The 17,566-nt window shown below is 38.4% G+C and overlaps 1 protein-coding gene across 1 annotated transcript in view; it reads right to left on the reverse strand.

Annotated features, from left to right (window-relative positions):
- Positions 1–17,566, reverse strand: part of DNAH11 (dynein axonemal heavy chain 11) — a 287,546-nt gene that overhangs the window by 123,393 nt on the left and 146,587 nt on the right. Inside the window, exons 50-54 of the mRNA XM_088797701.1 lie at positions 15,909–16,070; positions 15,445–15,638; positions 11,954–12,116; positions 10,857–10,980; positions 10,292–10,434 (exon numbers count right to left, since the gene is read on the reverse strand). Coding sequence (XP_088653827.1) covers positions 10,292–10,434; positions 10,857–10,980; positions 11,954–12,116; positions 15,445–15,638; positions 15,909–16,070 — 786 coding nt within the window. The remainder of the gene's footprint in view (positions 1–10,291; positions 10,435–10,856; positions 10,981–11,953; positions 12,117–15,444; positions 15,639–15,908; positions 16,071–17,566) is intronic.

A 17,566-nucleotide genomic window follows, 5' to 3' on the forward strand; every position in this document is an offset into this window, starting at 1 on the left:
TTTCAATTATTTTTATGAGATCCAACAGCAGCTTCAACATATACACATTCAATACATTTTCATATTTTCTTTTTCAGTAACACGCAATGCAATTTTCCCCATGACCTTTTACTTATAAATACTGGTCAGTACAAATTTTTTGCAAGAGGTAGTATTGTACGTTGGGGAGTTTTAGTTCTTTTCCAAAAACAAACAAACAAACCCCAAACAAAACAAAACAAAACAAAACAAAAAAAAACTCTTCAATTCATAAAGAAATTGTATGTGGAACCCCAGCAGATAGCAAAGAACAAATCCATACCTGAGGGGTAAAGACAGTAGAAGTTATATTCCCCACTCTACAGACCCACAATATATTCCTATATATTTCAGGAGTATATTCATTCCCTCCTCTCAGCTGCCGTGCTCATCTGCAGAGCCTGCTCTGCCCACACACTACTTTCCAGGCCAGTCTGCAGCCCCTCATGTAAAAGTATTTCTGGTTTTTCACTTGTGTTTTGTTTTAAAACAGAAAATCAGATGCCTGATTATCTACTGAATAAGACGCTATGTGGCAACTCTACACACCTGTGCAGTTGCAACAATAAGCCCCAAACTGGGTTGGCAAGCTCCATATCCAAATGTAAGCAAAATGTGAAGAATACGAACATGCTTTTCAAAATGGCAAATTTTATTCAATTTAAAGGGATGCCCTTTCTTCTTGGATTAAGCCCTTTAGTACTGGTGTTAAAATTTTTCTTGTATAATGTAAAATAAGAGAGACGACTTCCGAATCACTGTTCCTTCAGTGTAACTGTTACTGCCCCGTCTTCTGTTATCTTACATCCCCCTTATGTAATGTGCTTAATTGTAGTTTCATACTTATTTGTGTAATGTTGGGGTTGATGCTTGCCTTCCCAATGACGAGGTGAGCTCTGGGTGGGCAGGTGCCAGCTGTTACTCACTGTCAGACTTCCAGGCCCCAGCACATCACATGCACTCACTATATATTTGCTGAATGTTGAGTGGATGAATGAATAAGCAAACTGATGGGCAACTTAAAAAAATTCTTCCGGGCAAAATAAAATATTGATATCGGCATCCTAAATTTTTTGAGGTTTTGCTGTTTTATGAAATTTCAAAGACAGAATGCAAGGTTGCACTTTTCATTTCTCTCTGAAGTTCTTTTCATTATGCTTCTGTCAAATGACATCAGGAAAACGCAAGGCAGGAGCTCGGGCACTGTATCAAAGAGCTGTGGTTCTGACAAGCAAGACATTGTTGGCAGGGCGGAGAGACTGACAGAGCCGGGAACGGGCACTGGGCAACCTAGCCTTTAGAGTGTTTCTTGTTCTCCATCAATGCAAGTGTCAGAATGAGGGACAGGAAGGATAGAAGATGACACCTCGCAAGGATGAAGCCATCCTAGATGGCCATCCACATGAGGGAAGCAAAGCTGGGTGCTCTGCTCGTCAGTCAGATGTAGATCTGAACAGACTTGACTTTACAATCATGCAAGGGTAAGGTTTCGTGACATCTGACTTTCTACTGGGTAGGTATTTGAGCCTTTTATATAAGAACAAAGGTATATCATGGAAATTATTTGTGTGAGTATTAAGTCTTTTGGCTTATGCTGTGTGCTACTCTTAACCTGACACTTAGATATAAGTGTTGCTCAGCATCTCTGCTGAGACTGTCAGGTTCCCTAGGCATGTGCAGTATGAGCCAAGAGCAAATCACCCACACTGTCTGTTGTTAAACCCCAGATATGAATAAGAAGAAGAAGAAGAAGAAGAAGAAGAAGAAGAAGAAGAAGAAGAAGAAGAAGAAGAAGAAGAAGAAGAAGAAGAAGAAGGAGAAGAAGAAGAAAGAAGAAGAAGGAGGAAGAAGAAGAAGGAGAAGAAGAAGAAAGAAGAAGAAGGAGGAAGGAGAAGAAGAAGAAGAAGAAGGAAGAAGAAGAAGAAGAAGAAGAAGAAGAAGAAGAAGAAGAAGAAGAAGAAGAAGAAGAAGAAGAAGAAGAAGAAGAAGAGCCTAACGAGGCCTGAGGAAGAAAAATTATAAAACCAAAAAAAAAAAATAAAAATAAAAAAGCATCCAGCAGATTGAAAAGAAGATAATTCCACTGAAGTTAATCTAATGTAAGAAACTGAAGAAAAGGATAAAATTTGCTTCATACTCTCAAAAGGTTAAGAAAAGTATAGAAACCCATGATAAGAGAATAGGCCAAGATGAAGGAAGAAGATAAAATAAAGGGATTCATATAAGAACATATATGATAAAATATAACACCTACCCCTAAAAATATTAAAAATACCTTAAGCCAATATTTCATCCAATGCTTAATGATGGAAAGCTAAAGGAATTTCCATTAAAATAAACAATAAGATAAAGATGCCATGATTATTGCTTAAAAGTTTTAAAAGGTGTCCAGAAAGTTATGGCTATTGTAAGACACAGAAAAGAGGTAATTATTAGAAAAAAAAAGTGAAAATTCAAAAACAATGTAACTGTCTACTCAGCAAACCCTAAAGAACAAAATGCAAAACTGACTGGAATTAACGAGCATTCAATGAACTGGCTGTAAAATAAACAAGTAAACATCTATCCATCCATCCCTCTTTCTGTCTAATGGCTTTCTTATATATCCACCATGATCAGCTAGAAAATTTGGCAAGAGCAAAAAATATAAAATATCAAGAAAAGAAATTAATAAGAACTGTGTAAAATACATATGAAGATAGCTAGCTGCTTTACTGAAGGTCAATAAAGACATTTTGTCTAAATGAAGAAGTGTGCCTCATTCCTGGAGGAAATCAATTATTATAAAGATGTTAATGCTTCCCACGTTCATTAAGAAATTTGAGGCAATTTTAATAATTCCCAACGGCATTAGTGGAGCTTAACAAAATATTTCTAAATTTCATGTGGAATGAAAAAAAGGTAAGAACATCAAAAAACATTTGGAAAATGAGAACACTGAGAAAAATCTTACCTTATCAGGAAATAAAACTTAAATAAATGAATAAATAAATAAAAAACAGTGTAAGTGAATGAATGGAAACATTCAATATTGAAAATGGATCCATCGTCCCCAAGATAGGCTATACATTCTTATTGGATTCTTAAAAAATGTTAAACTGATTTCATAGTTCATCTGTGAAAGTAAAGGTACAAATAGCTGAGGAAATGTAGAAAAGGAATACTACGAGTCTATAGTAATCAAAACTGCATGATACTGGTATAAAAACAGACACACAGATCAATGGGACAGAATAGAGAGCCCAGGAATAAACCCATGCCTATATGGTCAATTAATCTTTGACAAAGGAGGCAAGAATACACAGTGGGGTAAAGACAGTCTCTTCAATAAATGGTGTTGGGAAAACCGGACAGCTACATGCAAAAAAATGAAACTGGATCACTTTCTTACACTATATACAAGAATAAACTCAAATGGATTAAAGGCTTAAATAACACCTGAAACCATGAAACTCCTAGAAGAAAACATAGGCAGTAAACTCTTTGACATCACTCTTGTAATATATTTTTTGGATATGTCTCTTATGGCAAGAGAAACGAAAGAAAAAATAAACAAATGGGACTACATTAAACTAAAAAGTTTTTGCACAACAAAGGAAACCATCAATAAAACAAAAAGACAACCTGCTGAATGGGAGATGATATTCGCCAGTGATACATCCGATAAGGGGCTAATCCAAAATTTATAAAGAGCTTATACAACTCAACATCAAAAAACCAAAAAAAAAATACAATTAAAAAATGGGCAGAGGGCCTGAACAGACATTTCTACAAAGAGGACATACAGATGGCCAATAGACATATAAAAAGATGTTCAACATCACTAATCATTAGGGAAATGCAAATTAAAAGCGCAATGAGATATCTCCTCATACCTGTCAGAATAGCTATCATCAATAAAACAAAAAACAAGTGTTGGCAAGGATGTGAAGAAAAGGGAACCCTCGTGCACTGGTTGTGGGATTGTAAATTGGTGCAGCCACTATGGAAAACAGTATGGAGGTTCCTCAAAAAATTAAAAATAGAATGACCATATTCCATGTCTGGGTATTTAGCCAAAGAAATCCAAAATACTAATTTGAAAGATATGTGCATCTCTATGTTCACTGCAGCACTATTGACAATAGCCATGATATGGAAGCAACTTAAGTGCCCATCAATAGAGGAATAGATAAAGATGTGGTACGTATATACAATGGAATGTTACTCAGCCATAAAAAAAATGAAATCTTGCTATTTGTGACAATATGGATGGACCTAGGGGCCCATCCATAGGCTAAGCGAAATAAGTCAGAGAAAGACAAATGCCTTATGATTTCACTTACATGTGGAATCTGAAAAACAAAATCAATGAACAAACAAAACAGAAACAAACTCATAACTACAGAGAACATTTTGATGGTTGCCAGATGGGAGGTGGGTTGGAGAGATGGGTGAAAAATATGAAGGGATTAAGAGGTACAAATCACCAGTTATAAAAACCATAACAGGGACGTAAAGTACAGCATAGAGAATATAGTTAATAATATTGTAATAACTATGTGTGGTGTCAGATGGTACTATGCTTATCACTTTGTAAGGTAGTTAAATGTCTAATCACTATGCCGTATACTTGAAATTAATACAATATTGTATGTCAACTGCAATTGAAAAATAAATTTTAAAAAATGTAGAAAAGGAAGAGAATATTGCTCTATTAGATTCCAGAATATACTATAATGCTACAATAAACAAAGCAGTCTGGTGTTTAAGCAAACAGAGATAGACAAATTTATGGAACATAATAGAGAATCCAGAAATATAATCTTACATATTAAAGCATTTAATATATGAGACAGGTAGTATTTCAAATCAATGGTGAATAATTATATAATAAATGATGTTGAAACAATTTTGGGGAAAAAAGTAAAAATGCTATACTGTACTGTACACAACAAACCAGGGCTAAATATTACAAACATTATAAAGTAATTGAAAGAAAATTCAAGATAATATCATCCTAACCATGAAGTATGGAAATGCCTCCTAAAAAAGTCTTAACACACAAAAGCCGCAGAGGAAAAATCAGACATATTTTAATACGTATAAATGTAAAACAGAGTTAATTTAAAGCAAAATTAGCAGGATTATGGTAAACTTTGAAAAAACCCTGGGAATATGTAAAATAGGCAAGAACATTATGGACATATGAGTCTTATTTAGGTATATAAAGAGCTATTATAAATCAATAAAAATTATAACAAACCAACAGGAAATTTGGCAAAGGGCATAAATGGATAAAGGTTTTATACCAATAGTTATTTGGAAAAAGTACATTTCAGTTAAATAGATCACTCCATACACTAAATTCTTGGAATCATTGGATACTTTTTTCCATGGGAGACTTCTAGACAAAAAGGCAAAGAGAAGTGGTAAAGAAAACCGTGAAAGATGTGAAAAAAATTTAGTTCTCAATATGTACTTTGTATGTCATACTCGTATACACATAGAAAACTGGAAGGAAATATACCAACATGTTTCAGTAGTTATCTCTAGGTAATATTACTAAGTGTAGTGTTTATTTTTTCACATGGTTCTGTATTTTTAAATTCTCTACTATGAAAATATATATATTTTTTAATTTTTCAATTATAGTTGACATCTGAATATATATTTCTTACATTATCAGAAATGGCTGTCATAGATGATTGACAGATAGGTAGATAGATAGATGATAGATAGATAGACACAGATAGATAGATATAGACAGACAGACACACACACACCAAAATAGATACATAGATATAGAACAAGACAGATATCTAAAATCTTAGGAAAGACTCAGGGGCTGCTACATACAAGCGTTCTTTTCCCTATGGCGTCAGATGGCCAGGAAGGCAGGCAAGAAAGAAAAGTTTGGGGATTAACTACAGTCAGCAGGAGAGAAGATGAAAGTGCTACCTGCAAGATGACAATTACGTAGGGGAAGATGCACACATACAAATGTGAAGGAGAGAAGGCATTTGGTATTTAGTCATTGGTTTATTTCAGGCAATCCAAGGACACATCTGATCGTCATTAATAGGAATTGCCCTGCGGGATTCACAGGTCACAGTTTGCATGCCGACAGGTTCTCACTGCCCCTGCACTCCAAATGGTAGCTGGCTTTGGGTGGTGAGCATGGGTAATGGGGTGGCAACTTCCCATCATTTAGCCTGACCTGCCAGGTGTGCTCACCAACCCTTGTAACACACTGAGCTTCCCATGTTGCCCAGCGAGGAACACACGCAAAGGAAATATCGGCTCATCAGAAATTGAGTCTTTAGTACATGCTGGTGAATATCAAGATATGTAAAACTAACATAGAGCAATCCAGAATTCTTTTTAAAAATTCCAAGGATTTTAGAGTAATCTGTATAGATTGAAGAGAGAGAGGCTACCATTTTCTAGCTACAAGACGACCCATTTTTATGCAGTATTATTTTTCCCTCAGGGTAAGGTGCAGACCACTAACCTTTCTCATGATGCAGCAAACTGAGTGACCAGGCCAAAAAAGATCAGGAGTATTTGAGGGAGATATCCTATTCTTCCTTAACATAAAGAAGCAAAACAAAACAAAACAAACAAACAAACAAACAAAAGCCCTCCTACTCATTTTAGTAGGGAAGAGATAGATTATTTAATTAATAATCCTTTGACAATGGGAGGAAAAAATGACCCATATCTAACTCCAAAATAAATTCTAGCTTGTACCGACATCAATACTAAAAAATGAGATTATGAAGAGGAGTAGAAAACAATAGAGATGAATCTCAGTTTTGACAAGCCGGCCTAAGCACAGATCAAAGGAAACGCATGCAGGAAACGACTGATGGATTTAACAATATAAAAATGTAAACCTTCTGTACATCCGTCTGTACTATATGGCTATTAGTAAAATCAAGGAGAAAAACCATATAATTATCTCAATAGATACTGAAAGGATTTTAATAAGAGATTTTTTTGAGAAGATATACATCCTGAATGAAAAGCCAACGTAAGATAGAACAATGAAACATTAGAAACATCTTCACTAATGCACAAATCAAAATTCCCAGTAATGCCATTTAACATTTAACATTCTTCTGTAGATTTACCAATGCAATGAGGACGTACAGGTAGATGGAATATTAGGAAAGATAAAATATTACCTGCAGGCTATATGATATCAAGCAACTAATAGAAAGTATCACACAGGCAGTAAGGTAACAGGTTATAAAATTAAAAATCAATAGCTCTCCTATAGAAACACAATACACCATTAGGAAATCTTATGAAAGAAATATTGCTTCTACAAAAGCAAGACAAGACATTATAGCATAAAGATTAAATTGTCCCTAATATAAAATTAGCATTCGGCAGGATTGCAATGTGTTTACAGAATTTGACAAAGTGATTCTGATGTTTATTCAGATGATAAACATGTGAGAACAACAAAGAAAAACTAGACAAGACAGAAAAATTAGATATTACATATAAAAATGTATAAGAAAACGTTAATAATTTACATAGCACAAGGCTGGGATCAGTAGTAGAGAGACTTATCAAGAAAAGAGAAGAGAGCATCTAGAAATGGACCCAATCAATATGGTTACTGGGCCTATAATAAACAATAGTGGCACTTCAAATCAGTAAGGAAACAATACATGACGTTGAGATAAAATGACATCTTTTTGGAAAAAAATAACCTGAGACTTCTCAGCTCACTCTTTACCATATATAATAATAAATATATTCCAGAGGTACTGAAGTTTTAAACATACAGTGTGTAAGCACACAGGTACAAGAATGACTGATACTGCTGCTATTCCAAAATCCCCTTCCAACTTCTTCCAACTTTATTCATAAAGGCCACATGACAAAATAAAATACTCACTTCCCCACAGTGCCTGGTAGGTAGAGATGGCATGTGACGCATTTGTGGCCATTGAGACATGAGTTTTGGGGCTCGGGGGGAAGCTTTGGTTTCCTGATACAGAAAGCCCCAAGTCTTCTTCCTGCCTGGCATACAGACCCCAGGGCACTCACTCTGTGATCATGAGACAGGGGGCATCAGGATGTGTGCTGGCGGGAGAGCAGAAAGCATGAGTCTGTTAGGGGAGGACTGAGCTGGTCTGGACTCAGCGATGCGGGAGGCTTTCCAGAACTGTCCTTAGCTAGTCTCTTATTTATTGCCCAATTGAGTTCCAACTGCTTCTAGTGAAGAGTTTTACCATCTTGGAGAGAAATATACTATCCTAAATTTACAAGAAACCCAAATCTATAAAGGAAAATACTGATTTTCTAGCATCAAACCTTTTTAAAACTTGGAAGTTATAAACAAATAAACGTTTCCCATATATGCATTTAAAAGACAAATGATAGATGAGGAAACATGTATGAGACACATAAATAAGACTAATTGCTTAAGATCCTCATCTACATAGAATGCTTATAAAGAAAACCATGTATAGTTCAGTGGAAAAGTGGGCTTTTTATGACTTAGCCTCCAAGTTAGTCAGCATCAGTTTGCCCTATTAACTGAGGAGTCATAAGCCCACCCAGATTCAAGGAAAGTGGACCTAGACCCCGCCTGTGTATGAAGAGCATCAAAAAATTTGTAGGCATATTTTAAAACCACTATAAGTTGTTACTATCGAACCTAGCAATTCTTCTCTAGGAATTTATTCTACAGAAGCAAGCAAAGTTGTGTATAAAAAAGAGATATGTAAAGAATGCTCATTTTAGCATTTAGCATTATTTTTAACAACAGTTCCCAAAATTTCAGTGTGTCTCAGAATCACCCAGAGACCCTGTTAGAACAGAGATTGTTGGGTCCCACTCAGAGTTTCTGATTCAAGCGGTGTACAGTGTAACTGGAGAATTTTCATTTTTATAAAGGTTCTAGGTGATGTTGATTCTGTTGCTCTGAGAAACTGAATTTGACAGCCAGTGATTTATAACATTACTATCTCGAATGTTATTATTGTACTTGTTTTTCCATTTCATAAAGAAAATTTGATCCAAATATATCACAGTGGAACAGGGAGAACTCCCTGGTCTTGTTACCACCTGGCAAACATATTCTTTGTCACATTTTTGACAGGGAGAAAACTCTTTGGGCAACTGAACTGTAAATTCTCATCTTCTAAGCTCAGCCCGGAAATGCTCAGTAAGATTCAAGTGGAATTTGACATAGTCGGGTGGAGGAGAACCTTACAATTACTCTATACCTCCAAGCACAGATATATTCACGGCTCATGTCGCTGTCCCTTCCCTTTTCCTGTATACTCCAGGCTCGATCACAACCCCAGAGCCTGTTACTAATTTGACAGGTATGGAATAATTGCAATAGCAAAGCAGTAACTTTTCTAGGCTACTAACCATTTTTATATAGGAAGCCTGACTTTTCCTTAAATTGGCATCCTGCCATGAGCTTGGAGGTGTTTCTTGTTTTGTTACAATACTGGATCTTTACTGCTGCTGTTACTTGGTTGTATTACATTTTTATAAACTACACTGAAGCATAGAGTAGTCTATGGGGGAGACCCTGGGGTTGAGCCTCAGGTTATCTGAGTAATATGCCTAAAGTACTTGCCCCGAAGTGCTGACATAATTCACTTCCTTGATTCAAACCTCTTCCACTCTTCGCTTAATGATTTACAACCCCTGATCTCATCCCAACTGACTTTCCCAGCCTGACCCACCTCGTTCTCCCAACAGGAATCCTATGTTCCAGTCATTCAGAGCTACCTGAGGTTTCTCCAAATGTGTGCTGTGCGGTCCACGCTTACTCTTATACAAATGCTATTTGCTCTCCCTGACAGTTCTTCCCCACCCCATCCCTTCCCGCGAATTCCAATCCACACTTGATACACGGCACCTCGCTTCCTCCAGGAGGGCCACTGCAGTTAGGAAGGATGCAGTGCTCCTCTGTAATCCCACGGCACTGCTTACACTGATCCTGTACTACACTTATCTGAGGGCTCTTATGCCCTATGATAGTGTGAGCTCAAGATCAGAGACCAGACCCAGTTCAATCGAGTATCCGCTCAGCACATGCTATGTAGGAGTTTAGCATCACAGGAAACTTCAGGCAGGGACACACCAGACCTGGACATGCAGAAATGCAAATGTCCTTTCACAATGAATGACTGGAAGTCCTTGCAAAATGAATGACAAATTCAAACTCAGGACGTGAATCCTGAAATAGAACCGTATCATAGTTCCAACAGCAGGTTTTAAATAATAGGCAAGTAGAGCGAGTGTTTCTTACTTTGAGCTGTAGTCGCACCCTGGCCAAAAAGAACTGCCAACAATTTTCTCTGGAGTCCACCATGCCCAGACCACGGACCTCATTACGAATTCCAGAAATTATCTTGTCTACATCTTCATCACTGAACAGATCCGGGATTTCTCCTGCCCCCAATGGAATGAGGAGAATTACTGCAAGACCTCACAATTTAAATGTTAGATACGACTTTTTAATGCTTGAAATGCTTTACCATACAAAGTCCAGCTTAAATATAAAGGAAGACTTTGAAATCAGAAATGCTGTGTTTCTTTGTTCGCATTGACAAGACACAAACACCCTGAGGACGAGTTACGATGAACACACCCACTAAACCTGTACACGTAGAAATAACATTTACTTCACCAAAAGCCCCTCACCTCTGTAAGCAGACAGAGAAAAGCAATACACCTCAGTTAAGTTGGGTTTCTCCCCAAAGACTGCCCCAGCAAACATCTCAAAGACAAACTATCTCTCTTGAAAGTTCACTGAAACTACAGATAATTTGTCATTGGGGAAGATCTTTCAAGAACTGTGTCGGTTTAATCACCTGATGCCAGCAAGTCATTAATCAGCACGAGAAAGCTCTCATCTAGAACCTGGGCGTCTGTCAGCAGGAACACAGTGGGCATGTTCTTGGCTCCAGTTCTGACGTACAAATTGGCAAGACCTTCCTGTAAGGAAAGGAGGCCATCATTCATGTTTCGTTAAAATGCTGACGTGACGTTGGGAGTATGTGTGCACGTGCTGGGAAGAATCGAGTAACTATAACACGAGAGCTGCACAGTGTACTCGCCGTCTGTTTATGTATTCTTTCCTCTCAGTGACCCCGTGATAGGGGCAAACAGCATGACATCACCTCCATTTGCAGCATATAATGATGAGTGTCATGTTTGTGGCTAATGGAGCATAGGGATAAAAACAGGCTGCCGCCGCTGCTGAACGGCTCCCTTCTAATCGAGTGAAAATGGATTCGGTGACGCCTTTGTCAAGCAACGCTGTCAAACGAAGTCCCTGCTCCTTCCAACAACTATTTCATTGAAAACACTTTTTGTTCGGTTATTTATTTCGTTTTGTTTAGTAATATTGAAAGCCTGTGATTTGTCTTTGTTTTGGGTTTCAAATAGCACTTGATCAAACTCTAAGTACTATTTTGTAAGTACTGTTGTGATTAAAGAGCCAAATTTTGAAAACACATGAGTTTCTTGAATGTATTTCCGCTGCATTTTATTTTCATAATCTTATCCAAAGTGGAAGGAATCTATCTGCCCTTGTAAAGGCAGGATCTTCTTTACTTCTCTCCATCATACAGGAATACTAATAGTGTTGAATATCAGGTGTGGTCAATGCAAAAGAAGAAACATGTTTGTGTCAGCAAGTATTTAATAAAATACTTTCTGAGCCAGGAATACAGGCTTATATACCTCTAAGTATTTATAGAAATCTCCTATTACTAACTTGACCATGGAGGAGAAACTGCCAAAGGTAACTAAACCCTCTAAAGAGTGCACTCCCTCCCCCCCCACCCCACCCTCCCACGCTTGGAGAGGCCTTGGCCACACCTGGGAGTTGGCGCTGACACTGGCGGGAGCACTACCTGACCCACCAGGCAGAAGAGGAGAGGGAGGGCCTATCACCTTTACTCACCCGAAGTTCTTGGATTCCAAAGTCTTCAGTCAGAGAGATCTGGAAGACCTCAAGGCTGCAAATATAAGCTGCTAGCCGGGACAAGCTCTGCTTGCCACTGCCACCCACTCCAATCAAGAGGGCGTAACCCTGAGGGGTCTGGAGGATTCTGCTGATGCGACACCTGGTGAGAAAAGGTGCACCCACCGCAGCATGAAACCAGGGACTGTGGCTGTTCTATTTTTCAGATAAATTAGATACTAAACCCCAATTTCTATTTCAAACCTTTAGTCTTTCTTCCTCTGTTCCCCATCAAACAAAGGTGCTGCCTGTATCTGCCTTTGCACACTGCTTGTCGCATGGACTGTCTCATGCTAATAACCTCTTGAACTCTCTTCTTGCTTTATTACTCTCCACCATAACTCAAGAAGGAAAACATATCCAAGGCCTTTTATCTAAGCTTCCCATTTTTTGATGAGCAAGAAAGCTCCCAACTCCACATCAGCAACTATGTGCAACGACATCAAAGGGAGAATGTCTTTGTGCCAGAAACCTTTGCTGTAGAATTAATTTGGAAAGGATGGATTTGTTTAGGCCAACAAACATTCACGTGACTTACTTCATGCAGATCAAATACTTGCCTCTTTATATGATTTTTACTTCCTTTGCACTGAAGCTTTCCCTGTGCCTTGAGCACTCTATAAAGTTTACTGAAATCATTCAGAATCACAGTTAAATTTCTAGTAGGAGGGTCAACTAATCCCTGTACTCGAAGAGATGCTGAATGTTTAGCTGTTGATATTATTGCTACATTTTATAGTTAGGAATAGGTTGGCTTTAACACAATCAAAATATGGGTTTGGTTGAAGAAGTATGCCATAATTATGTTGTAAGTATTAACGAAAGCAACAAAACAAAAGAAAAGCATATGCACGCCCAAATGCAAAAAAATCGGACAACATTGTGTTTGCTCTAGGTTGCTTTTCTGAAATGAATATAAACTTCAGGCCCTAAATGGTCCACCTAGATTGCTTTTTAAAAGAACACGTCTTGAACAAAATGAAGTTGGGATCATTTAAACTAGGACCAGCACATGTGAGCATTTCCTGAACACCTTCAATGACTGAACAGACAAGGGACTTTTACAAGCTCAGCCATCTTGTCGAATTTTGCTTAACCTGACCACCCAACAAAACCACCTTGAGAAAGCCACAAAATTACTCTTACGAGGAGTGAAACCCCAAGTTACGAAGCAGCGTTTTCATTTCATTTTAATGTATGCTTTGAGGTTTGCATCTCACAATGTTCTCTAGGCAGCCAAGTCCCCTTCCACAACACTCAAGGACCTGCTCTGAACTCATCTCTAACACTGGGGAAATCCACTTCTAGCTCATAATCCCTGATCAAAGCACAGCCTTTCTTTTCAGGCCATTGAGAACTGCATGTTGAAGGATAATATGGGAAGACCCTTTCTCTTCCCGTCAGTGGGAGGTCTCTTTCAGCTGAGCTCATTCACATGCAGTGTAACTAACCCAACCGGAAACAGTGTTACTCATAATTCACTTAACTCCATGCTCAGAGATTCTAACCAAAACTGTAATCAGAGGGTTGCAACTGCCAAGGGATCAATAAAACAATACTTAACATGCTTATAATAACTGATGATGGAGAAGCCTCCAGAGTTTTTCTTCGTCACTTGGGCTAAACATTTTAAAGAGTAACTCTACTAAAAATTGAATTCTCCAGTTTTTTGTTGTTGGTGGTGTTGTTTTTTGGTCTGTTTGGATTTCCTTCCTCACATAGGTCCTCCATTTTTTATTTATTTTTAATCATGATGTCATTATTTTAATCTTTGCCCAAATATCACTTATTAAAAAGGCCAGTGTTATTAACTGAATGGTGTCCCTTCAAATTCATATATTGAAGCCCTTACCTCCCAGTACCTCAGAATGTGAGTTTATTTGGAAAAGGGTCATTGCAGAAATAGTAGGTTAAGATGATATCATTCCAGAGTAGTGTTGGCCCCATATCGAATACGACTGGTGTCCTTATAAAAAGGAGAAATTTGGACAGAGACACACACAGAGGGAGAATGCCATGGGAGGATTTGAGTTAAGCTGCCACAAGCCACGGACCTACCAGAAGCAAGGAGAGAATTCTGGAACAGAGTCTCACCAGTACCTTCAGAGAGAACGTGGCCTTTCTGACACCTTGATTTCAGATTTCTTGCCTCCAGAACTGTGAGACAATTAATATTTGCTTTTCTAAACCACTGAGGTTATGACATTTTGGTACAGCCACTCTAGCAAATTAATACAGCCAATGACACACAATGGTGAGTACGAGAATGGTATTGGACCTAAAGATGCAATTGACTTCCCACATAGAGGCAGCAATGACAAGCTACGTAAGACTATTCAACAGATCAGGTCATTCCCATGATAAAATCTGTCTGAAAGCTTCTCACTGAACCTAGAATAAAATTGAAACTCTTTCCTCTGGTTACAAGGAAGCACCCTGTATAAGTAAGGCCCATTCCTGAGTCTCCATCCTTGTCATCCTCTGCTCTCCCCACTTTTTCTGCACGCTGCAGCCTCTTTCTGTTTCTGTGCATTCAGCCTTAGGGCCTCAGGAAATCTGCCCTCCCCTCGAATGTTCTTCCTCCAAATGTTTCCATGCCTAGCTCCTGTGTAGCATTTTGATCTCACCTTAAATGTCATCTCCTCCCATAGATACCCAGTTCCCCTTTGGGAATTCACATATTTTATTTCTCAGAATCAACCTATCTCATTTGTCAGCATGGCACATCGCTTTCTGACATTTTTTCTAATTCTTTGTTCGTGTCCTTATAAATGTCCATGTGAATCACTAAAATAGAAACTCAACTAGAGAAGGGACAGTCCTGTTTGCTGCTCTATCCCCCAAACCTAGAACAATACCGGACAGCAGGGGTGCTAACGATGGTTGCATGATCCGTGCACTGCACAGGTGCCCAGTCTGGGTGAGTGAGAGCATTGTCAGCCAAGCTCTAGACCAGAACAGGGGCTTTATTCTAATAGTCTGCTGACAAAACATGCCCCTCCCCTTTTCCTACTTCACGCAAAAGTACTGACGAGCCTGGCGATGTCCCTGATTGGCACTTGTCAGGCACTCAGTACACATGCTTCACCAATGAAAATCTGTGTGAGTCCTTCCTGTCTCTGCCACGTACGAACTTCATGACTTTGAACGAGTCCCTTATCTTTCTTTTTTAGTATTTTACCTAACAGGGCTACAGGGAAATAAAATTGAAATTATGGCTATGAGGACACTTCAGAAAGAAGCGCACCTGTGTACGATAGTATTAAGATTGCGACATAATTAATAGAGCCACTATAGCTTTACCTTGTAGGGCAAACAATAGAGAGGAACGGCTAGCTCAGAGCGCTGAGAACGATCTGTGGAGAAACAGCAATAGTGGGGACCCAGGCATGTTTACTTTTGTCAAAAAGGATCATGACTAGTCAACTCACACATGCTGCACGGCGTCTTCAAATAAAACTAGGGGCATGGCGGCATGGAGTTCATTGTAGTTGTCTAACGCCTCGGTAAGAATTGTCTTCAACACCTTCCAATCCTCCACTGGCATATAACATGGGTCTTCCCTACCATCGGCGAAGTGGCAATAGATGAGGGGCTGTTGAAGTAGGATGTGACTGTCTACATCCTGCAGGAGAAGGAACAGAAAAATATGGTCATGTCATGCATCCAGAATGACTCGCCTAGAGGCAGCGTAGCCTACCGAGGGAAGCACTTGCAGATCAACCCATGGGTAGGTGGATGGAATGTTCCCAAGTAGAGACCAAGTGTATTCTGTAATCGCAGCTATTTAAGCAAGGTAAGCATTTGCACAATTGATTCGCATCCATATCTGACGTGCGCCCCAACATTAATCCGTGCCAGAGTCAACAGAGACCGCTAACGTTCATACACTTACCTCAAAATATTTAGAAGCCGTTTCTAGGATTTTTTTCTGAAACAAATCACAGTCCTTTGTGTCTATCAGTTTGTCTCCATAAACACGAGAAGATTCATGAAGCCACAGGCGTACTAAATCATTTGGACCCTTTAAACATTCAGGAGAAGCAAATAAAATCCCCTTCAAAGCAAGAATGGGAAAAATTGAAAATTCAGAAGCTACTGACATTCTAAGATATTTTTCTTTAACATTTTCTTTAACTGTATACTGAATTTAGCAATTTATTGAGTTAAAAGAAACATAAATAGTCATACATGTATATTAGTAGTTTTACTCTCCGATAGGCAACATTTTAAACATTTACTATCGTAATATTCATTTTTAGGAATGTAGCTAAGACTGAATTTCAAGAGTCAGCCCAGGAACTAAATACTGCATCTGAGAACCTCTGCCTATTAAGTTTTCCAACGGATTAAGTTCCCAAACCAAAGTATAAACAGCTAATATGAAATCCACAGAATCATCATTTTTTTGTATTCTCATATCCTTTGATATCAGTTAATCTAACTCTTTCATTTCACAGATGAAGACTATGAGACCAAAAGCAAACAGCCTGACTTCACACTCTGTGGGTACCAGCACCAAAACACATAACTCCCTCTCTCCCTCAACACTGCCCTCCGTCTCTTGGATTCATAGAGCCCCACTCCTCACCCTGAAGAGGGTCAGCTTGCTGTGGACTCAGGAGGACACCAAGGGAATTGAAGAGAATTCGTTGCAAAAGGCTAAACAAGTATTTGGGAATGTTAAGTGGAGCTGATTGTATGAATGGTGAGCAGGCTGGCTTCTCAACCCATGTCACCTGTGGCCTCCCTTCCTGTTTCTTCTAAGATTAGAAATCTGCTTTTAAACAACACTTTATTGAGCACAATCTTTCAAGTAGGTGCTAGAAATAGGAAGATGAAAAGGAATGTGCCACATTCTTAGGAAGCTCTTGTCTGATGCGGTTTCATGGGTTTGAGGCAGTTGTGGGTGATTAAGAAAAGAGGGTTATAAAAATATAAAGAAACAAAGATAAAATATAAAGGAAGAAATACCATGCAGTTTTCACATTTTCCCACTTTACCAGCTCTCTCACAAAACACTTTAAGCCATATATAACTGTGGAGACTTTTATTGTACAGGATAGACAAAATTAGGTGGATTTCTAAATAATTCCAGGTTTTAAACTGCCTGTTTGGAATTTTCTTTCTAAATCAAATATATACACACTGTCCTTTCACCAGGTAATGGAAGTGTCAATGTCAAACCAAAGCAATTTAAGAAATTTTATTTTTTCTTGATGTATGCTTAAAAATCATATCACATAAATATGAAAAATGACAAATTATCCTTCTTACTTGTCACAAAAACAAAGCACTCAAATATTTATACAGAATAAATGAAATGGGGGTCTAGACCTCTACCCTTGCTTCTGTTGCTGTCTCTATGCAACCCGAGAGGAACCGCTGCTCTCAGTGATAAAATGGGAATAACAAAGCTGCCATACTTACTCCACAGAGAAGTTTATGATGTAAAATGGAAGAATACATACAAAGTACGTAGCACAGTTTTAAACTAAGTTCCATAATCAAACACCATTAATATTACTACACTTATTCCTCCATCCCAATGCA

This window comes from Rhinolophus sinicus, chromosome 4 (genome assembly GCF_057876585.1).
Source record: "Rhinolophus sinicus isolate RSI-liver-muscle chromosome 4, RSI-T2T, whole genome shotgun sequence".
Classification (NCBI taxonomy): Eukaryota; Metazoa; Chordata; class Mammalia; order Chiroptera; family Rhinolophidae; genus Rhinolophus; species Rhinolophus sinicus.